At 40.0% G+C, this 24,457-nt stretch overlaps 2 protein-coding genes across 3 annotated transcripts in view; one reads left to right on the top strand and one right to left on the bottom strand.

The window, feature by feature from the left end:
- The window catches only part of vax1 (ventral anterior homeobox 1), a 46,420-nt gene that overhangs the window by 11,910 nt on the left and 10,053 nt on the right, over positions 1-24,457 (top strand). The gene's annotated exons all lie outside the window — the stretch shown is intronic.
- On the bottom strand, positions 3,345-5,121 carry LOC103387793 (potassium channel subfamily K member 18). Its single transcript, XM_025060883.1, has 2 exons — positions 4,587-5,121; positions 3,345-4,455 (listed from the first exon to the last, which is right to left on the bottom strand). The coding sequence occupies exons 1-2, from the start codon at positions 4,822-4,824 to the stop codon at positions 4,292-4,294; spliced, it is 402 nt and encodes a 133-aa protein (XP_024916651.1). The 5' UTR covers positions 4,825-5,121; the 3' UTR covers positions 3,345-4,291.

Genomic DNA, 24,457 nt, shown 5'->3' with positions numbered 1-24,457 from the left:
GTCACCTGCCTCTTTGTTGTGTGAAACTGAGGTGAAACTTTTGGGTATAGTTCCTAAAAGTGCTTTGTATGTGGGTGATAGGTTGTGTCTATGAGTCTAGAGTCCACCTCCTCTATTGAGTGATGGTTTTTCCAAGTTGACAAAAATGGCTTCTTTTACCCCTCTCTCAAACCATCTGTCTTCCCTGGCCAAAATGTGCACATTGTTGTCCTCAAAGGAGTGTGATTTGTCCTTGAGTTGTATGTGAACAGCTGAGTTCTGTCCTGAGGAGTTGGCCCTCCTGTGTTGGGCCATGCGCCTGTGTAGCGGTTGTTTGGTCTCCCCAATGTACAGGTCTGTAGACTCTTCACTGCACTGAATGGCATAAACCACATTGTCCAGCTTGTTTCTTGGAGTCTTGTCTTTGGGATGAACCCGTTTTTTGTCTTAGGATGTTGCCAGGTTTGAAGTGTACGGGGATCTAGTGGTGGTTAAAGATCCTCTTAAGTTTTTCCGAAACTCTTGAAATGTATGGAATGACGACATTCCCCCCTCCTGTTGTCCTCCCTCTTTGTGGGCCTCTTTTTGTTAGTTTTTAAAAACGCCCATCTGGGATAGCCACATGTCTTAAGAGGTGTCCTAATATGTCCCTGTTCTCTCATCTTACCTCTTTTGGTGGTGGGAATGGTGTCTGCCCGTGACTGTAGGATTCCGATGACTCCTAATTTGTGCTCCAGTGTGTGGTGTTTGTCAAAACGGAACCTTGATCATGAACCTTGATTTTGACCGACGTATCGTCCACATATCGGAACCAGTGGCTGGGTGATGTGGCTGGGTCGGAGTGTAAAGCTCAGCTCTTCACTTCCTCCATGTAGAGATTCGCCAATATGGGAGACACAGGAGAGCCCATAGTGCAGCCATGCTTCTGTCTGTAGAAGGACTCGTTGAACTGAAAGTAAGTGGTGGGGAGGCAGAAATCTAAAAGAGCACAAATGTGGTCAATGGTCAGGTTAGTTCTTACCGGCAAGTTGTGATCTTGTGGTAAGTGCATCCTCACTCTTGCTACTGCCTCTGTGATGGATGGATGCATGTAAAAAGTGATGTGACGTCGTAGGAGACCATGGTCTCATCTGTGTCAAGTTTTAGCCCCCGTATCTTGTTGGTGAAGTCCTGTGAGTTGGCTATGTGGGGAGGTGTGTCCCCAACCAATGGTGAAAGGATGGAGGCCAGGTGTTTGGCGATGTTGTAAGTGACTGAACTGAAACTGCTGATGACGGGTCTGAGTGGAGCTCCTTCCTTGTGGATTTTGGGGAGACCATAAATACGGGGAATGGCTTCTCCTGGATATAGCCGGTGGTACAGGCGTCTGTCGATGGCTTTATCCTTTTCCAGCTGTTGGAGGCATCTGATGACCTTCTTTTTGTAGCTGCTGGTGAGATCCGTTAGGGGTTAGGTTAGGGTTAGAGGGTTAGGTTAGGGTTAGGGTAAGGGTTAGTTAGGGTAAGGGTTAGTTGGGGTTAGGGTTTGGTTAGGGTTAGGTTAGGTATTAGGTTAAGGTTAGGGTTAGGGGATAGAGTTAGGGTTAGGGTTTAGGTTTAGGATTAGGGATAGGGTAACCTTGTCCATACAAGATTTGTACTGCAATGTATAATGTAATTTTCTTTTTGTTAGAATTGGTAATACAACATTGGTCGAAATAAGAAAAAAGTATCGGTATTTGTACAGATATCGACACGTTTTCATTTATACCCCGCCCTAAACAACAAAAGCTTTCTTTGATCACTGAAAGTCTGAGCTTTCTCCCTTGTTCACTAAGTCAAAAGCAAGGCCCCAAATGGGCAAATGAGGGTAATTGGTGCATGCAAGATGCTACAGTAAGACAGGCCTTGAATCCAACAGAATAATATACAGGTTCTGACAGAAAGGTGTCAAAAAAGACAATGCATCCTTAAAATCTAGGATCATGGGTTCAAGCCCCTGAGGAACCATGTATCCCTAATAGCACTCCCTATGTGGCAGCATGTGTGTTGCAAACACATACTTAATGGCACCTCCTGTGGCAGCCTGTATGGGCTGCAAGGACTCACAGTTTCACCTATATAGAGTGCCCTCTAGTGGCTGTCAGTGTATAAATAATGAACATGTAAATTTTCACCACCACTGCCCACCAAGCCACCACTGCCCTAGAAGGGAAGTACGATAATAATTATTATTATATTATTTATTTATTTATAACCATTTTGTCATGGTCAATGGTCATGTATGACATGTATATATAATATAAACCAGAGATATTCAACCATGGGTTCCTGACCCCGTTTGGGGTTGCCTGAAATGTCTTGTAATTGATATTACTGATAAGAATATTTTTTTTCAAGTAATTATTTTTTTTTTTTTGTAAAATTAACTCTGTATTTGCAACACAGTATGATAAACATGATCACAAACTAATTCTAGAAAAAGAAATCCCTGGGGTTGCCAGAAATTTGTAATGTCAAAATGGGGTTAAAAAAAACATTGATAAATGTAACCCAATTGCAAGCATCTTCACACCAGACTGCATTTGGACCTAGCCACCGTAACCATTGTGTAGTGTTTAGCATGCCAGCATGCTCGGAAGCAGAGAGCAGAGAGTTCTGGGTTTGATTCCCAGAGGAACCACATGCTTGATTATTAATCCTCCTCCTGTAAGTCGTTTTGGATGAAAGTGTCCGCTAAATGCATAAATGTAACTAATGTTCTTGCACTGATGCTGCTTCCTGCACTGTATTAGGAACGGCTACAATTTTGTTGTACTGAAAGTATGACAAGAAAGGCTTTCTTATCTTATCTTAATGTATCTACATTGATACGCATTTTGACTACTCCATCAACAGTGCGCTGAGCACAGTCATTAGTACTAAACCACACGGAACACAGACCACAAAAGCAGAAAGTTCCTTTAAGTCTGAGAGATATTGATTACCAGTGAGTGTTTGTCGTCAAAGTCCAAACAAGAGCACTAGTTATGAATGAGGGGGTGGGGGCAACAAATGAAGTTAGAAGGGCCATCTTTTCAGAGTTGTGCAGTATGCATCGTAGGTTGCATACAGAAAGTTATCGTCTTGCTGTAGAGCAGCGGTGTCAAACCCAAATTCACAGCGGGACAAAATTAAAAAGTGGGACCAAACTTAATATTTATTGAACAATTGACAGCAATCGTGCATGTTTTCCCCTTCTCCCCAGAATTTTTCATATGGAAGGAAACTGTAGTTTTGCGTAAACACTGACTCTGGACCAACCAAAGCTTCATATTATAAACACATGAGAAATTAAATTTGAAATAAAACAAACCCAAAATGTAAGTGCTATAACATAGCGCATACACCACTAATACTACAAATCCTGCCAGTATATGGGGCCATATACTGGCAGCACTAGAGGGCACTCTAGCTGGTTAGTGCGACTTATACTTTGCAGTGACTTATATATGTCATGTGTTCTACCAACATTTCCCACCGTGTGGCCCTTTTTGAATAATCATGATTTCAATATGAATTAAAATAACTGTAATTGGCATTTTGCCTTAATCCCTACTCAGAGGTGGCTGATAAATGAAAATGTCAAGTCCTATATATGGTATGTGACAAGCGTAAGTCTTCGCAACCCACACGGTCTACCACAGGATGTGCCATTAAAGTATGTGGTTGCAACTCACAGGCATTAGGCTGTATATGTGGTCCATAAAGGACTCAAACCCAGGACTTTTCCGCTCTCTGACTAATTTCTAATAAAACAGTACGTTTATCTTTACTCCAAGATGAGGAGCATAAAAAAAAAAACGCTTCTGTAATGAGCTATTCTGTACAGTTTTTGTGCAGCAGTTGCTTCATAACATCGATTCAGCATTGTTAAGACAGACGATTTCATCTTTGAGACCCTGTCTCCTTTATTTGACAACATTTGCGACGCTCGCTATTTTGCTGGACCCAACACACATTTGGTAAACATTGCTTAATGCTCCGATCTTCAATCAATTGTATTCATAATAATTAGCTGGTAACCACAAAATTGAAATGGACGGAGTTGTTTTGCCAAAATGTACCATCATTTGGTTGAATACTTTGGGAAATATAAATAAAATATAAACATTTAAATAAACATTTCTACTTACATGTAGTATAAGAATGATGCTAATGAGTCCTTGAAGAAGCTTGAAAAAAATGACTTACTTGAATGCTGCAATGCTAGACAATTGTCATCAAGTATATGTGTTTGTAATTTACCTCTTTAGCGTTTCATTTCGTAAGTTGTTTCGTTTTATCCTGCGAGATTATCGCGCTGACTTACCGACTGTGGTGAACACAGTGCAGCAGAAGAACATGGAGCCAAAGAAGTCCCATCTGTCAGGTCTCTGGAGCCATATCGACTTGAAGCCATGTCGCATCTTTAGGGCTACTTGCTTGACGATGTATTGATGGGAGATGGAGGAATTATCTGAGAATATAGAGCACGTACTGTTATCCTGAAGCACAAGAACTACCAAATAAGTACTTAAGTATTTTTTTTTTTTACTCGTCGTAGTTGGGTCTATGCAATAAAGCGATTAAGTTTGGGTTGTTATTTACCGGTGAGGTTCTGCACAGTGCTGACAATCTGACCCAGGAACTCATCGTACTCCTGCTCGGTGCTGGAGTCGCTCCCACCCTCGATACGCTGGAACAGGAGCGCGCCGAGCGCAGCGTAGGCAACCAGTGACAGACACAACAGAAGGTGAGGGAAGAGCCGCCAAAAGCGCGCTGCGCACTTCCTAGACTCCGCTTTAGGGTTTATTCCTTTCTTTACTGCTACCGACATCCTCCTCATCTTCAACAGCCGTCCTTGCAGCGCGTCAGCCTGAGTGGAAGTGCTCCCTGCGTGTGTGTGTGCGTGCGTGACTGAGGCAGTAAACGCAACTCATCATCCATAGGCAGGCTACAAGCTCTGGGATGAGGCCTCTGGGGATGTCCTTTATTGACTCAACAGCCTGTCGTTCTGCTCTCTGTCTTCTTAGCCTGACACACTTGTGTGTTCTGTCAATGAGCATGTACTGTAATTTTACTGCCTGGGATCAATATATGCATGTATACTATGTATGGATCTATCCATCCATCTATCCGTCTATCAAAGCCACTAATCTTGCATACAGAAAACAATAAAAGGTAAATCACCAATATCAGCTACTTTCAGCTCTAAAAATGTCAAAATTGTATGCCTAGACAATAATAATAGTAATAATAATAATAAATTCAATAATTTTTTAGTTTGGGAATTTGTCTATTTTCTGATTCAACCGCAGCCATTTAAACCAGGCGTTCGAACTTTTTGACTCGTGAGCCACAATTGTCGTAAAACTGAACGTGTCAGGAGCAGATAGATGGAGCGTTCATGTGAACTAAGCTAAATGACATGTTAACTTTCTGACAGGAAGTGACACAATAGACCTTAAAAAAAAAGACCAACTAACAATAACGAATCACCTGAAAAGAAGTATATGTTCTGTATATCTACGTACAAGAGCTCGGTCTTCCAACTTTCTAATGTTAGTTACATTTCTTATACATGGCCTTAAAACTTATAGCTCACTGTGTTACTGTTTTGGAATGTTTCCTGTTTTAAGTCATTTATAAATTACTGTCCTTCCATCACAAGAACACATTTTTAAGTTGGTCGTAATTGTATTTTTTTGTCATATGTCCTTGTTATTTTTACATTTTTTACATGAATTGTGTTAAAAAAAAAATCTCAACCATCAGTTTATTCTGTCCAGCCAGGTATATTTTAGCATAGAAATTCAATCAACACATATTTTAAGGAGGTTATGATTTTGTCACATTAAGGTCATTTTAATTTGGAAGCGTTCATCTATCTATCCATCCATTTTCTTTGGGGCTAGAACAATAGAACGAAAGTTAAAAAATTGTGTGGGTCAGAGCTGGGGTGTCCACACTTTTTTGGCTTTTGAGCTACTACTCAAATGACCAGGCGAAAGTGATTAACCTCCATTGACAACGCAAAATATACATGTTAACACATAAACCGAAAATATTACATATACTGTAGATTGAATGCATGTAGCTCTATGGTAAAATATGATTGTGTTTTACAGAATATGCTCACAACTGCACACTTTAATTCTATCTATTTTTCACTTTTTTATTTTTTTTATTTTAATTGCTCACGATCTATCTACTGCTGGATACTTATCTCCACCTTATTGGATCTAATAAAATTTATGGTCCCAGCGAGGTGGGCTGACAGCCTACCCAAGCCTGATTAAAAAAGGTGTCTGGGAATAAAATATTCAGGCATTTCAATTTAAACTGCTGGAAGAAGAAGAAAAGATAGTTTTGTGGTTTCTTGTCTTTATTGCAATTTTGCTAAATGAGCCGAAACAATCATGACGATGATTGGATGACAAGATGGATTGTTGTAGACATATTTTAACGTTTGTGTTCCTACTGATTCTTCTTCAGGTCTTGGAAAGAAGGCTTGCTGCTAAAGACGAGTATTTAACACCTTAATAAGTCAAAAGAATAGTTTGAACTTTTATTGATTTCTGTGTCTCTCTTGAACATCAATTCTGCCAAAGGTTCAAGCCTTCAACCTTTGATTGCTCAGAATTAGGACTTTGTCCGTCACAATATTTGTAATAGATCCCAATATTTAGTCTTAATTGCTGGCAGTTTCACTTAATCGGTCTGAAAACGTTACGTTGTTTAAAAAATAATTTTCTCTGTTCGTCAACGCGTGACAGGCAGAACAGTTGAATCACCTTCCATAGGTTGCAAAGGATGGCTTTGAAAACTAAAAAGAGAGAATCAGTGCTGTTAAAGAAGATCTTATTAAGGGTCTTTCTTCATGATAATAAATTGATTTTAGTTCATTTAATCATCAAGAATATTATTATATATCATTTTCATTTTATGTGTTTGTAAGATTTTTGTTTTGTGGTACGTTGTGGGCTTCTTTCTTATGAAAGATTTTGCCATGGCTCCAAAAAGGTTGGAAAAGACTGACTTGAGCAAATGAAAGACAGTATAGAAATGTAGGTAGATAAGTCATTTTTATTCTTTTTAAATTCATTTTATATGTAATATACTCCGTACTAATAGGGGAATATAAATATAAATCCCATTCAAATTAAGAATACAGATTAGTAGTTATCCAGAACTGGTGATGCAGTCTTGGTGTTTTTGGATTGCAGCATGGTTGAAGGCCCTGATGTTTGCGACAGTTGGTGTAATGGAGGTCACAATGACGCCGGACTCCCATTGGCGACTTCTGAAGAGACGAACTGTCAAATGATCCCGTTTGTATGTGATGGTATCATTAATAAAGTGACATACGGTATACTTAAGTAAAGGGCAGTTCGGCCCTTTACTTAAGTATACTTAAGTAAATATACTGTATATGCCCTTTACTTTTTTCTTCCTAACCTGCTCTACATTCCAGTATGAGCTATTTTCATATCCATATTTATATCTTATCTTGAGCATATTCCAGACAAACTCCCAGTCAATAAACCAAACTGTCAAAGTGTTCGGATTAGATTTCAGTAACGTACGTAATATTTGCTTAAAAGGAGTGCGTAGAGCCAGCTAGTCCACTGGTGAGAGCTATTCTATCTGCAGTGAGATAGATCAGCATCAGACACTGTCACAGTGTTTTACCTGAAGTTTTAAATAGATATTTCTATTTCTATTTATTAGCATGTTTGTTTCAGTATGCCAGACTTAGCATTCCCTGTGCGAGAGATATAGGTGGGCCACACTAGTCATTCGTATTAAACTGACCAGCACATTTGTATTTTGGCTGGACAAACATCGGTACTATATTTGATCAATTATAGCATCCATCCACACGGGGCAGCAGTCTCCGTGACCGCCACCCAAATCACACTGCACCACACCAGTTCCTCGTGAACCTTCTTGTGGCTGGTGAGTCCACTGAAATGTGCCAACCGCCCTAACGGGGATTTGAACCTGCCCAGGAGGTGAACCCTGGGGTTCCATACCAATGACAGAGACATTGCCTGTGGGCCAAAGCGTCAATTATATCAGTGGTTCTTAATTATTTTTCGGCATGCCCCCCTCCCTCCCCCCTTGGGGACAGAAATATTTTCACACCCCCACGAATAGAAATACTATTGAGAACCTGATAACATTTAGATGTTTATCTCAACAAACCACTTTATGAGTTGCTGCCACCTAGTGACTGGAGGCTTGTTATCATTCAAGCATTACAGCAGTGGTACTGGTAATTATAGCAACACCAACAGCGACATCCGTGTTTTATCTATTCGGGAATGTGGGCAGAGGCTGTGGAAGGAAACTAAAATACAAAGAATAAATCAAAATCGGTCTTAGAAATACTACCCTAGAGGCAAAATCTTGCCAGAGATTGCCACCTCATCTGGCTCCTTTTGATGCAGAGGAGGACTGTGTACTGTGGGATCTGACCAGAAACAGCCCCGAAGGAGTTACATTGCCCCCACCCCTGCCCCCTCCCCCATGGGTTCATCATTTTTGGGAAGGGTGGCCGAGGATGTATGTGGGAGCGAAACGGAAACAAAAGTTAGAAAGGTGTCAAAAATGATTGTATGTCAAATAAAATGTGTAGAAAACAACGAAATAATTGTAAATCTTTACAATTCTAAACATTTTCGCTATGGGACACACAAGTATTCTGTTGTTATTCCTTTGTTCCCACTCTCTGTGTTTACCCCCAAAGTTACATTGAAATTAATGTAGGCAGATACTGATCAAATCCAATATGGACAACAAAGGAAAACCTCAATAAATCACATTATTTCTTGAGCGTAGAGACGGCGTAGTTTTCCGTAGTAAACTCGGGCGAAAAGAGAATTCCTTGATTTGATAGTTTTTACCATTAAGTGTCACTAATTTTCTCAAAAACATTTTAAACTTGAGGTAACCAAATACAAAAAAAATGTTTTTTTTATTACGTAATGGACAAAATCTGACAAGCTTTAAAGAGATTCTTGGTTTTGTTTTTACGTTAAGCTGTTTTGGGTTTTTTTTCAAGTTTGTATCTGCCTTTAAATGCCTAAAACAAATGTCGGTGCTTCCCAAAGCACCAGGAGCAACAGGTGGTGCAGGGGATTCTTTATATAGCTAACTGCTCATGCTAGCAGACTGTGGGTCAAAGTCAGAGAACAACTGCACTCTCTTTCTGTAAATATCATGAGACTAAACATGCCAGGGAATCATATTTGGGATGCTATGCCCTTAGCTTTTCTGCACAGCTGTGGGGTCTGTTTACACGGGTTGCTGTGTGAATCACAATGATCTTAAACCCGGCAGGACACCCACGGAAATGTCTCACGGAAAAGGCATACAGTACGTCAGGTTAGCTGGGCTAACGACATACAAAGTTTTATTAAACAGCATTTCTGTTTGTATGACATAATAACAGAAAATTGTTGTTTGACCTGGGTGAATAATTTTTTTTAACTAATGAATAAATTATTTCAGATACACGCCCATTCAGACACCGGAAAATGTTTTCATGGATCATGGGCGTACAGGTTGCTAGTAGTTTTTTTTTTCCCCCCACAGCATATGTACATCGTTTTTACACTTTTGATAATGTAAAATTTCTAATAAGTGAATGTGAATCAATACCAACCGGGAGCATCTGTAGCCCCATGCAAGAGGGACAATGGAGATCCTCCCATCCCTTCAATTTAACCGTTAGCCTGAATGGAAGTGAATAGGCATGAAGGAGAGTAGCCTAACTAGCTTATGAGAGAGATGTACCATGATCTGATGAAAGTTTAGGCAGCTCTAAAATCCCGGACTATTCTAGAATCCAGGACAGCTGGTCAACCTAGCACGCTATGCTAGCGTACAGCTGCTATTTAGTTCATTTTAGCTAAATTTAATTAATTTAAAATAACTCAAACCTAGAAGCATAAAAAACACATACCTCACTGTTTGAATTTGGACGGTGAATTTTTCAAAGTCTGTTGTGCTTAAATATGCACTTAAAAAGTTTGCCCATATAAGGCCAAGGGAGTTCACAGCAAATCGGATGCTGAGCCCTGATTGGTGTGCTAACAGTGTGTTGGCTCTGATCTCATTATTTGCTTTTGATACACGAGAGTTTTGAGCATTTTCAAAAAATTTTAGGCTTCTCCTTCTTCTTGTTTTTTAAAGAATCCTTAATACATCTGTGAGAATAGGTCTTTACTCTTCCTTCCATTATAGGCCACAGGTGTAGATGATAGATGCAGGGTGGGAAACAGATACAGTACATGTGTTTGCGCCAAATGAAGCCAGACAGTCGTGACGGCGTTGCTTTAATGTCATTATTTCCTCAGCACATGTAGATGAACTCAGATAGGGAAATTAAATGAACTAATCGTGTTATCTCCTGCAGACCAGGATACACAGTGGAACAGACACAAAAAAAAACTACAGTTCATGCAAAACACAAGGCACCAAATTATTTACCATCTTTTCCGGACTCTGGAGTATAAATTGCACCAGCCAAAAATGCATAATGATAAGAATAAACATATATAACTCACTGCAAAGTATAAGTTGCACTAGCCAGCTAGAGTGCCCTCTAGTGGCTGTCAGTGTGAAAATTACGAACATGTAAATTATCAGTTGTACAGGAGCAGCAGATACTGGTATACAAGCCTAGAGTGCCCTCTAGTGGGTTCGGGGTTTGAACCGCTATTTGTCTGATCCGTCGCCTAGGACCTTTTTGCCTTGGGAGACCCTACCAGGGGCATTAAGCCCCCGACAACATAGCTCCTAGGTTCATTCGGCTACTCGAACCCCTCCACCACGTTAAGGTTGCAGTTCAAGGAGGGGATGAAATGATATACTTTATATAATTAGTCGCACCTGAGTATAAGTTGCAAACCCAGTCAAAGGAGGAAGAAATGTGACATATATCACATTTTGTCATGTGAATGGTCATGTAGGACATTTATGTATAATAAAAACCAGGGTTGTATAATAAAATGGGGGCCTGACCCTATTTGGGGTTGCCTGAAATGTCTCGTAACTGAATTTTTTTTTTTTAAATAATTACCAACACAGTATGACAACCATGATAAAAAACGAATCCTAGAAAATAGTCTGGAAGATCTGGTTTACTTTATGTTACGTTTACGTTTTTAAAGTTATCCTGTTGTTGTCGCTTGTTTATATAAACTGTACTTCCTGCGTTGAGTGTGTCTCAATACTTTGGGTCGACCGAGGAAAAAAATGCCGAGTCATTTTCTTTTTTATGTTGTTTTTAAGCAATAAACATACGTGTAGTTACTCGGCGTTTTATGTTGTTTTTAAGCAATAAACATAGGTGTAGTTACTCGGCGTAAAACTTAAAAAACTGCAGACTTTGTAAAAAAAAAAATTAAAAAAAAAAACAAAGTATCAATGTAACAAATACTCATTGTCACATTACAGTTTATTTTCATCTGTCTCTGAGAGAAGAGTTTGCTTGGATAGTTGTGTGTGTCTCAGCCTGTGGCGTAATGGACTCAGCCAGCTTGGTCTTAATTTAATACATGACCATAATTGGCAGAACGGAGACAAACACACAGCACAGCTGAAGCACTAGTGACTGCTGGCTAAAACGTACCACTTGAACTGCTTTATGTCTGCTTATCATCAGCGTAATAAATATTTTGGCTAACATTCGGCTTAAAATAAACACACACAACACACAGTCACTCTGCTCTGGACTCTGATCACATAATTCATTCGGACACCAAAGCATCTTTACGGAGCGCAAAGCTTTTAAAGGCAAAGCCGGTCAACTTGTGTTTGTGTTAACTTGGCCTGTTCTTTAATTAACTTCCATTTGGCCGCCAAATTATTACAAAGTTTTTTACTGCAATCGCTATGTTACCATTCCTTACACAACATTGAAACAGTAAGGGACGTTAACGCATATAATTATGAGCAGATAGCTTTGACAAAAGAGGTGTGTTTTCAATCAAACCCTAGTACTAAAGTGTTTGAAATCAGACGCACGCAAGCTAGGTGGTAAAAAAAAAGTGCACTGTCCGAAGCCGATGAATGGTTATATCTTTACTTTAAGATTGTTTTTGAAAAAGATTTTTGCATTTAGATTGTATTCGCCTATATTCTTATTATCATGAAAAAAGAAAATGATATATTATATATATATATATGAATATAAAACATTTGAAAACTTTTTTCTCCCGAAGCGGGGCATGAGAGAAAATAATTGAGAACCACTGGTCCGGACTGACAAGTAGCAACAGGTGTCACATGCTGTGAAATATCGTGAGTTAACGCTTCGAAGAAAAGTAAAGACAACAAATACCCCTGCGTTTTGCAGCAAGCCTGAGAGATTACACAGATCTCTCAGGCCAGAGGTTCCCAACATGGGGGGGGGCGTGGATGGAATACAAGACTGGAACGTAAACATACACAGCATTTGTCTAATTATGTAAATGTTTAACAAGAGACTGGCAAAAAAAAATGTCACACAGCTGCACACAACGAAATGTGACCTCTGCTCTTAACCCATCACCAAAGTGAACAGTGGGCATCTTTGAGCGCACGGGGGGACGGCGCCATGCATGGACTCAAACCTCAAGGTCTTCCAGACCCAAGTCCTCGTGAAGCCTCGTCTTAATTTTCCTTGAGGTCATCTGCCTCCCTACCTGATTACAATATTGGAAATACTGTATGCAGGAGCCTGTTTTATTACAGGGAAAAAACCACTTGGTTAGTGGTTGATGACGTTAGTGCAGGCGTGGGCACAACTTTCTCCTGCGCCACAATTGTCCATAAATTTAACCGGGGGGCGAGGTGGGTCAGGAGCAGATAGATGGACCGTTCATGTGAACTAATATGAATGACGTAAAAGTCATGCATATAGGCTGAAATGCAAAAATCATTTTCTACACCATCTATTGGGGAAACATGGGTATTGCAGGGAAAAAGGCAGAAGTATAATGACAATGTAAAATTAATATATAATTTGGAAAAGCAGTTTGGAGAGCAGGATCAAAAAGATGAACGGGCCGCATCCGGCCCCCGGGCCTTAGTTTGCCCATGCCTCAGTTAGTGTTTCACCAGCCATGAACCTCACAGGAGGTCACAGAGGGTTACATTAGACATGGTCTAAATTAAGACGGCCGTTGGGTGTCTAGACTTGACCTCTGACCTGAGGGGTTTAACAATCATTTGTGTCACTCTGAGTGGGCTCGGTCTCTCAATGAAACAGTTTGGAATTCCTGATTCACTTGTTGAGGCCTGTCAGCTAATCTTGTCACATGAAAGTCACATTCGATTAAATCATACATCGATAGTATTTGTCTTTTTGTTGATTGATTGATTGGCAGTATTGTGAATGAGGTAATGAGGTCAAGTGGAGTGTCAACGTGTACAGGAATTGCTTACTTGTTGCGTTCGAGTCCTTCAAATGTCTGTATCTGCATCTGCTGCTAAATCCTTAAATGACATGGAAAAGGAAAAGCATTCTTCTGGTTTAGCTTTTTAAATGTTTTAAAGTAGATGCACATCTGTGAAACTGGATATAACAGTTTTGTTGAATTATTTGTCTTTTTATGTTGGCTTTATTTAACATTTGCATGTAAAAAATTTAAATTGGACTCACTTTTGGAAAAAGATTCTTGCAGACATGACAAAGGAAGTTTTGAGCGCAGTGCAGAATTTTGCAATCTAAATGTAGAATTCAATGATTATAATTTTAATAATATAGCACTATATTATTGACACGAATAATAACAAAAACTTCTCTTTTTTTGCCCTATTATGTACTACAGATGAGACAAAACTGAGGTGTAGAGTTATCCTGTAATTTGACCTCGTGTGGTGCCACAAGAGGGCACCAGAGCGTCATTTGTCACACTGTTTCAACTGGCACTGAAGTCAAATGTAATGGCTGCAGTTTATGGTTGATAATGCATTGGTCAGAAAGACGAGTGAGATCTGGTCCGTGTGATCACATCTACTAAATCTAAAAAGAAAAAAAAAATTGTACATATATAGGGCACACTTCTCTATAAGCCGCAGGTGTGCATGTTGTAACATGGGATATTTACACGAAAAGTTTTTTTTTTTGTTTTTTACTTTTAATTAAATAAATGTTTTTTTTTTTTTCCGAACAGTGCCTGTAACACGGCTGGTTACACGTTAGCTCTTTCCTGCTTCGGTGCCCCGACTGGAGTTGGAATGCAGAGAGGAGACTTAGTGTTCTGCTCCAGGGCTGAAGCTAACATTAGCTCCGGGGCTAACTCCCTTCAAATTTTATTATCAGCCACACCGAGCACAACAGAACATAAACAGAGTTTTAACAGCTCCTCTATAACCAACTCACGCTTCAACACGACAGGGCTTCAACTTCTCTCAACTTTCGCTACCGCTCTCTTTCTCGCGCGTCCCACGGACAAATACGCACGTCAGCCATTCACAAACAGACATAGGCTACTACTATAACGCACAGTAGCCTACCAGAAAATACACTGATCGCTAGCAGTACGAACTTAGTTAGCCCATAAAAATCTGTAAATTAGCTGCATTACTGTTTAAGTCACAGGGTTCAAAGAGGGGTGAAAAAGTAACGGCTTATGGTCCAGAAATTGCGGTAATTATATAAATGTAGTTTCCTTCTCTACCATCATTTGAAAAAAAAAATTTTAAAATTGTCTTTGTCAAAACAGAAAGCACTGTTTAAAAAAAATGGGAAATGGGGAAAATTCTAGGAATGGTTTTTTTTAACCCGTTGTAAGAATGTATTTTTTGAGTTGTACTAAAAAAAAAATTGCTCTCCATTTTTTTTTTTTTTTTTTTTTTTTTTTTTGAAAAAGGGAGGCTTAAATATATGTTTTTGTTTATTTATTTCAAAGTCGACACGAAACGGTTGGTTGTATAATTTGATGTAGTATGCAACTTCAACGCCAGGTGGCAACCATTTCAAGGCACGCTCCTCTCATTTTTGGGAATTCGGCTGAGTATTTTACAGATGCATCAGCACAGTGCACTTTTACCGTAGACTGATTACATTATTTTTCCTATCATTCAGACTATGGTCATGTGTGTATACACACACACACAGTGACACACACGTTGTCTCTGTGTTTTTTATCAGTAATCTGTAGGCAGTTCATTCCACTGCTTTTTTACTCCAAACCTTATCATCACTCAAAATATAATTAAATTGAATTTCAGAGTACTACACCTCAAAATGCTTGGCCAACAACAGTTTAGCAAGAGGAACCTCAAAGGATGTTGAAAATGAAAAAATTTAAAAAACTTCTTTTTTTTTTTTTTTACCTGTGAAATTTGAGTTTTGACATTATCAAGTTGTGAGTTTTCAAAGTAAGTGTGCCTTAAAAAAAAAATACTCTATATATATGTGTATGATTTTCATTTCGGTGCGTAATCCTATAATTTACTTTCTTAAATTCCTTTTGTTATTTAAACATGACTTATTTAGAGGGGAAAAAATCCTTTTTAAATATACAGAAAAATCTAAAATCAAATTTCAGGAAAGCGCTCATCTCTGGACATCGCCCTTTCTCCCGCATTAGAACTGGGTGGACAAATTATTTTTAGACGCCGTTTCCTAGAGACAGGGAAATAGTCATTAAGATTTAAAAAAAAAAAAAAAAAAAAACATCAATATTGGAAGGGAAAAAAAAAATACATGCCACCATCAAAAATGATTTCAGTTTCCACCTTGAAGTATATTGTTTATAATAATGTGTCAGGAGTTCAGCAGTAAGAGGCACTTAGACTTCTTACACAAGGTTCATAAGCTCTGCAAGCACTCATTTTTTTTATTATTTTAGAATAAAGAAGTTAATAAAGCTCCTAGGACACGTTTTATATATATATATATATATTTATATAAGCCAAGTGAAGAGAAAGTCTCTTAATATGGTGGAATCTTCACTTGTGTCTAGGTAAAATGGTCACATTATGCAGACTCTGAGAGTGCCGCTCTGGGTGTGACCTTTGAACCTAACATCGAGTTCTATTTGAAAAGTCCCGAGGCTGCTTGTATTAAGTGCTCAATTTTGCCCCTACCTTGTCGATTCGGCTCGACTTTTTTTTACCGTAGCTTTCCGCTTATGGGGCGGCACCGTTTTGGTTGCGCAACAATTGGTTGCCGTCATTGATTATGTTGATGTCACGTTGAATGTCTGCTGGGACAAAACGACGGACGATAAGTGTGAGCAATTGTATGGAAGTGAAAACACGGTCATATTCTCAAGCGTTTGTGTGCCCACAATCATCTCTTTTAATTGTGTGTGTGTGTGTGTGCTTGTGCATGTGTCTCTGGCAGTATTTTTTTTTTCATTATTAGCAAAGCCAGTTCTATTTTGTGGGAGCACACTAAGAAAATATTATTATTATTATTATTATTATTATTATTATTATTATTGTTGTTGTTGTTGTTGTTGTTATAAGGGATGTCCGATAATATCAGTCAAACCATATTATCGATATTAGCCTAATTATGTAATAATACTGTATCGGGAAAAAAAATCGATAACGATTCTTACTGATATCACATAATTAAGCTAAAAAAGGAGAAAAAGATTACGCAATCCCTTCACCCATTTAATGTGCCCCCCCCAAAAAAAATATTTTTGAAGTGAAAATGAAAGTGATAGACAAAAAATACCGGTATTTAAATGAAAGCTTTTTGCGAACTGTTCAGGCTCTAGAACTTCAAATTAAAGTTCTTCCGAAAACCTGATTTTTTTTTTTTTTCCAAACACAACCTGTGATTCATTTGAAGACTATTTGTGTGTTCCTTTCAACTAGATGTTTTTTATTATTTGTGGTTGTTATTGTCGTCGCTATTTGCATTTTGCATTTGGTTTCTGTCTGTAGTTTGTCTAATAACTAAGGCTAAAAATATTGATATAAATTTTTTTTTTTTAAATTGCCCATTAAAAGTTTCTGGATTCTTTTGAAAAACAAAATACAAAAAATAAAAAAAAGCATAATAATGGGACAGTTGGATACTAAACCTAGAGATATTATTGCCTACTATAAATGTAATCAATATTACTGAAAACAAAACAATGGCCTTTAAACTCAATTGCAGGTTTTCTCTAAAAGAATTAATTAGAAATCTGGACAAAAGTTTAAAAACACACAGACGATTTTTTCTTTTAGAAATGCTTGACAATAGAAGCTCTGAGCCTTGCTTTTCCTAATTATCAATTCATTATTTTTCTCCCAACAGTCTTCATACAGTGTTACGAGCAGGAATAAGCACATAGTTTATACCCTCACACCACCTAACCGTTTCGTGCTTGTCTGCAGCGACCTTGTTACAGGGACAGAGCGGTAAAAAATAAATAAATAAATAAAATTTCAGAGAATAACAGATGAGGACGAGGGACAAAACCCACCCCAAAAAAAAAAAAAAAAAAAAAAAAGGCTGGTTTTTGTACTGTTCATCCGGCTGTGCGGGCGTGCTCCCTCTATTAACGAAGAACACTCTAGATACAGCAATCACGAGAGTGGGATGGACTTAAACAGAGAATTATATTGTTTGTAAACACGACCAAAAGATTTTCCTCGAGAAGAAAACTGCCTGCGGCCTGGCAAATGGTGGTCTGAGTGGTGAAGGAGTGTAAAGAGGGAGGGGAAAAAAAAAAAAAAGCTGCTTTATTCTCAAAGCTTTTATGGCGCTGTCCATTGTCTCCTTCGTGCTCCACTCCTGATGCACGCTGCAACCGCCAATGGGGGGACGACGATGTTGCAGAGATTGAAAGGAACTGCTCGAATTACACCTGTGACAATGACTGCGGTGTGGAGACCGTGGGACAATATGCTGTTATCTAAAACTACTCACACAGAAAGAATGTACAGGAAAAGAATAAAAAGAAAAACAATTACTCTTTGGGCTTTGCTGAGGGTTTTGGGCCGTTTGGTATGTCACACTTATAATGTCGTATTGTCAACAATACTGCCTGTGAAATGACAAAATGACGTCAAGTTTCTCTGGAAACATAAAAGGCCTGCGAGCCACCGCTTTGTAATCGTCTTTGCCCTAAACCAGGGGTGTTAAACATGCGGCCCGTGGGCCAAAAGCAGCTCGCTTGCTGAATTTTGAAAATACAAAAAGTGCATTTCATGTTCCGAAAATGTTATGCAAAATGATATTTCATTCCTATATAAGCCGCTATGTTTTTTCACTTGCTTCAAGCCCTGCCGCTTAAACAATTATGTGATTTACGAGCTAACGACGTTCATATCGCTAGCCGTCAATGACTTTTCTGGTAGACCTATTGGTAGACTACCCCAACTTTCCTGTTTCTGTTTACCTCTGCTGCGGACAAGCACAAATTTAAGGGAGTTAGCCCCGGAGCTAATGTTAGCTTCGGCCCTGGAGCAGATCATTAAGTCTCCCCTTGTGCATTCCAACTACGGCCGTGGCGCCGAAGCAGGAAAGCGCTAACGTGTAACCAGCCGTGTTACAGGCACTGTTCAGGAAAAAAGCATTAATTTCATTAATTAAAAGTGGAAAGTACATAAAAAAGCATTTATTTAATTAAAAGTGGGGAAAAAAATCTTTCTGTGTAAATATGTTATATTCCGTGTTACAACCGTGGACACCTGCGGCTTATAGATAGTAGATAGTGCGGCCTACATATGTACAATTATTTTTTCTTCTTAAATTTAGTGGGTGCGCTCAATAGCTCAATAGTCCGAAAAATACGGGATTATTATAGGTACGGTAATTATGTTATGATTGTACTGGTCCGGCTCACTTGACATCTAACCCCTGCCCTAAACTGTAATGTTATGCAAAAAGAAACCTTTTGGTGGCTAAGACCAGATATAGTATACGAAGGCTGAGATTACTTCGTTTATTATGTAGTTGACTAATTCGATATTTATTAGAGCTGACTCATCATAATTATTTTTGGTTTTGTCTATGAACCAATTACATATATTCCGCTTCAAAACAAATCATTATCTAAATTAACATAAATGAAAATCTGACCCTGATAATATCCAATAATTCAAGTGGGGGTCGGGCCCCCCTAGGGGTGGCACAGTGCCACTGCAAGGGGGGGGGCACAGATGGAATGAATGAATGAAACGTGCCGATTGCGCGCTGAGTTGGCTGGGGGGTGGTGGGGGGGCACGGGGGCTAAAAAGTCCTTATGAACTAAAGGGGGGGCTCAGCTTTTTTTAACTTTATTTGTTGTACTGTGCTACTGACTTACTCTGTACTTCTCCGCCAACACTCTATCAGGCAACCGAAATTGACAAACGTCTCACAGTACTTGAGACTACTTCTTTTCTTTAGCTTATCTAGTCTCCTTTATACTTTGTACCTCTAATCTCAAGTCACACCAACAACCCTCCCGCCAGGCTTCCATTTCCATTTTCTTTCTTTCCTTTCCGTTCTTTAACAATCCCTTGGTAATTCCTCATTACTTTTCGGAGCTTACCGCAACTCTTCTCTGAGCTCTCCGCAACAATCTGCCCTGTTTGGCTTCCTGGGCTCTTCCGCTTACTTCCTGTCCCTTCTGTGTATTTACCTTTCACGGACAATAAGCCTACTTGCTACACTATTATCCAACTCTGTGCGCTACACTCCAGCCGCCATTTTCAGGGTTAGCATTGGCTCAATACTCTGCCAATGGTTCATAGCGTAGCGGTAGCGGTTAGCAGGTCGACTTTACAAGCAAATAGCAGAGAGCCCTGGGTTTGACTCCTGGAGGAAACACCATGGCGCCTCCCATGTAGCAACCGGAGTTGCAACTGTGTGCTGAACGGTGCCTCCTGTGGCAGCCTTTGTCAGTTCCGAAGGCTCACACTGCAAAATTTTGAATAAGGGACTCCATTGTTTTAATTTATTTTATTTTTTTTAGGATCCGATGGATCCATGAACTCAAACTATTAAGTTCTTTACTTGCATCACTGCATTACTTACATGCAGGGATGTTACTCCTGTGAATTGAAATACTATCAAGAACCTGATAACATACCAAACCACTGTATGAGTTGCTGCCACCTAGTGACTGGAGGCTTGTTATCATTCAAGCATTACAGCAGTGGTACACTTCTGTCCAGTGTGCCATATTCCATTGGAAGTCGCGCCCCCCGCTCCCCCCCGCCCAGATGGGCCCATCCCACTATTTGAGAAGTACTGCATTATGAGCTGACTACAGTAGACGAAGAGACAACAGCCATGTCAGTGTGCGTCAAGATATTTTACATGCTAATAAATGAGAGGGAAGCAGTCCAACTTGTCTCCAGTGTGACAGCATAGACGCTTACCTGTCGAAAAAAAAAAACTTCCGTTATTGGTCAAGAAATATTGTCAAGATATAAGTATCTGCACACACGCTAATGTTGCAGTATGCAGTATGTTACCTCTTTTAACCCTTTCATGCATGACGGTCACTACAGTGGACAGCTATTAAAATGTCATTTTCTATGATAAGAATAGCTTTTGATGGCAGTGTTGCATATAAGCCTCTACAGTGGACGCCTGAGAAAGATTAGATATCTGCTGGTTTCTGTTTTTTTTTTTTCAATATTACAATATATTCAATATCATAAAATTTCAAGATTGCAATATTTTTGCTGTTTTGTGGCTATTTTATTCAAAAGTTCTTCGTGGAATATTTACCAATTTACTGCTCCAGTGTAAATTAAAAGTTGTTTTTTTTATTCAGGTTATAGTCAAATGACTGAGCCATTTAACCCCCTTGTGGCAACTTGTCCTCATACTCTGACTCTGGGACAAGACGCAAACCCGTTGCGAGGACGCCGGGTGTGTACCAAATGCGAAAAAACAATGCAAGGGTTAAATAAATGTGACCTGGTAAAAGGAAAAAGGAATTGCAAATGCCAACTGTTTATAGTGCTCAAACAAATAAATACTATGTTCCGATTTGTAAGTTGTAGGCTCGGTAAGATAATCACAGTCAGTGCAACAGCTAACGTCTAATTTCCAGCTTGATCTGGCTTCTTAGCATCATCTGTAGCTACGAACAAGCGATCTTTTTAAAAACCAGCGTAAGGATTTTTGAAGCCGCAGACAAAACAAGCGCAAATAAAGGTCTGTGCTCCCACTGTAAACTATCAACAGTGCCTGAGCTCAGCTGCTAGCATTTCCTTCTCCCATAAATGGAAAACGAGCTCTTTATTCAGAGGGTTCAAGAACAGCTTGCTCTCTTACTGTGGAACATAATCACTGCATTTGTAAACGTAAAGCAGAGCTTTGAATGGAACCATTCAACTTGAGTTACCATGCTGTCGATCACACATCAAGGCTCTCCACAGCAGCGAACCTCTACAAAAAAAAAAAAAAAAAAAAAAAAAATGCCCTTAATGCATTGCCACAAAATGCAAAGTAGCCCTGCATCCTAATACCTGGACTACAGAGTATCAACTCCCTGATCGCTTACTGAGGGCATTACGGTATTGTTGGATACACATGGTCATCTCTTCCCTATGTTAACCCATTATTTTTTTTATAAAACATCCTGTGTGTGACTAGAGCAGATTTCGGCACATAAAGCTAACGATTCGTTTGGCTGCTAGAAACACTGAATACAACCCGCTCATCGGGTCGCATTTTGGTTCACAGATTACTTCCTGGACGTATTTATTTATAAAAATGGTATTAAACCTGTCGCCGCGCGGCTCTAATTTCCGGTTTGTAATACTGAACGCGACTGGAGAACGGTCACATAACGGCATGATTTATTGTTCAGTGTTTCAAAGAATGTCCTGTAGCCTCGTCGCGTTAGACTGATGACCGTAATAGCCTTGACCGTAATGGTGGTGTTAGACTGGCCCGTGGTGATTGGCCTACCACGGGGCTCTTCCCTGTGCTGGTGTACGTGTACGCGTGTTTTGTTCAACACTTTGTGCGACTAGCCAAATTGCTTTTCAAATGCTTTCGTGTCATACTTGTCATCCGGATGACCATTTAGCCTGGCTGTATCTTCCAGCGTTCACAGCATCACCCAAAACAAGGATGACCGCGGTAGAGCAGGGGGGATCCAGTGAGTTATTCCAAATAAACAAACCAAATCACCGAGGTCTAAAACACTCAGGTGTAGAATCAGAAGGATAATGTAAATATGGGCCATTTTTACAATTTTTTTTTTAACAAAATCTAGTGAAACAGAGTAAATATGTACCGTCTGTATCGGTTTGCAGAGGTTTTCCTTGCTGATGTGCAGCTGGCAAAGAGTGTAAGATATTTTTTTGGGGGGGGGAGAACGTAACGGTTCAAATCATTACATCGTTTCTCCCTTTGTGCCTATTGAGAGCACAGGATGCCCAATCCACCAGTCTCTTTCCCAGGCGTTCTCGCAGTCGCAGTTTGAGAAGCTCAGGTCCCCCTTTTTAGTCCCCCTCTATTTAGCCTCCTTCTTTACTTTTGTCAAACAATAGACCCTGCCCCACTCTGAGCAGCAGCCCTCCCACCCAAAAAAAAAAAAAAAAAAAAAAAAAAATGCCCTTAATGCATTGCCACAAAATGCAAAGTAGCCCTGCATCCTAATACCTGGACTACAGAGTATCAACTCCCTGATCGCTTACTGAGGGCATTACGGTATTGTTGGATACACATGGTCATCTCTTCCCTATGTTAACCCATTATTTTTTTTATAAAACATCCTGTGTGTGACTAGAGCAGATTTCGGCACATAAAGCTAACGATTCGTTTGGCTGCTAGAAACACTGAATACAACCCGCTCATCGGGTCGCATTTTGGTTCACAGATTACTTCCTGGACGTATTTATTTATAAAAATGGTATTAAACCTGTCGCCGCGCGGCTCTAATTTCCGGTTTGTAATACTGAACGCGACTGGAGAACGGTCACATAACGGCATGATTTATTGTTCAGTGTTTCAAAGAATGTCCTGTAGCCTCGTCGCGTTAGACTGATGACCGTAATAGCCTTGACCGTAATGGTGGTGTTAGACTGGCCCGTGGTGATTGGCCTACCACGGGGCTCTTCCCTGTGCTGGTGTACGTGTACGCGTGTTTTGTTCAACACTTTGTGCGACTAGCCAAATTGCTTTTCAAATGCTTTCGTGTCATACTTGTCATCCGGATGACCATTTAGCCTGGCTGTATCTTCCAGCGTTCACAGCATCACCCAAAACAAGGATGACCGCGGTAGAGCAGGGGGGATCCAGTGAGTTATTCCAAATAAACAAACCAAATCACCGAGGTCTAAAACACTCAGGTGTAGAATCAGAAGGATAATGTAAATATGGGCCATTTTTACAATTTTTTTTTTAACAAAATCTAGTGAAACAGAGTAAATATGTACCGTCTGTATCGGTTTGCAGAGGTTTTCCTTGCTGATGTGCAGCTGGCAAAGAGTGTAAGATATTTTTTTGGGGGGGGGAGAACGTAACGGTTCAAATCATTACATCGTTTCTCCCTTTGTGCCTATTGAGAGCACAGGATGCCCAATCCACCAGTCTCTTTCCCAGGCGTTCTCGCAGTCGCAGTTTGAGAAGCTCAGGTCCCCCTTTTTAGTCCCCCTCTATTTAGCCTCCTTCTTTACTTTTGTCAAACAATAGACCCTGCCCCACTCTGAGCAGCAGCCCCCCCCACCCCCCACCCCAAACACTCTGTGAATAAAGTTAGTCCAACACGCAGCCCTTAAACCCACCCCAAGAAAACTGCCGGGCAGCCACACTCACAGAATTGTTTGTTAATAGTCCAATTAGATAATTGCCATCTTTCACTTCTTTTGCTGTCTGTTTCCCATAAAGGCATGAATAGCACTCAAGGAGGGGGGGGGGGCGGGTTGAAGAGGGCTTCTGGCCAGCTAAGGTGACAAGAAGAGCCAGAGAATGTTCCCTGCACTGCGGCCACAGGTTTGAATTGAATCATTGTGGGCTAATCAATGGTCTTATTGGATTACTGGCCACTGCTGTGTTCAGAGATATTGTTGCAGTAACAATGAGAATAGTTAAGAGTTTGCCGGTAGGGTGGGTGTGTGGGTTGTTAATGGAATGGAAGGCGAGCGGTGGAGAGAGGTAGGGGCCATTCCGGGGCTATGCATGAGTGAGTGAAAGTATTGCAGTCCAGGTCCGGCTAATGACAAGTTTTATTTAGCTGGTTTTATCCGGATGAAATGTTAAGGTTAAGATTACGAGATTCGACGATGGCCTCCGGGGTGCAATCGTCTTAACACTTGAGAATTTTGGGGTGGGGGGGGGGGTAACCGACCAGGACGTCGCATGGTCGCGCCACGAACAATCACAGAATAACATGGTAATCTTAGGGAGGAGAAAAAAAAATTCCTGTCAAGACAAATGGCTCATTGTGGCAATGCCGACAGTGGCTGGCTCCCCTCACTCCTTCCATAAATTTTGATTGACGTGGATTTCTTCATCTTGTTTCCTTCCCACCTACAGTATTTCTCTCTCTCGCTCTCTCTCTCTTTTCTCTCTCTCTCTC

This window comes from Cynoglossus semilaevis, chromosome 12 (genome assembly GCF_000523025.1).
Source record: "Cynoglossus semilaevis isolate Cse_v1.0 chromosome 12, Cse_v1.0, whole genome shotgun sequence".
NCBI lineage: Eukaryota > Metazoa > Chordata > Actinopteri > Pleuronectiformes > Cynoglossidae > Cynoglossus > Cynoglossus semilaevis.
Note: the sequence above shows the minus strand (reverse complement) of the source record. Positions and strands in the feature narration are given on the sequence as shown.

Coding starts and splice junctions, on each gene's coding strand:
- LOC103387793 (XM_025060883.1), bottom strand. CDS start 4,824: ATGAGGAGGATGTCGGTAGCAGTAAAGAAAGGAATAAACCCTAAAGCG. Junction 4,456..4,586: donor CACTGTGCAGAACCTCACCG/GTAAATAACAAC, acceptor CTATATTCTCAG/ATAATTCCTCCATCTCCCAT.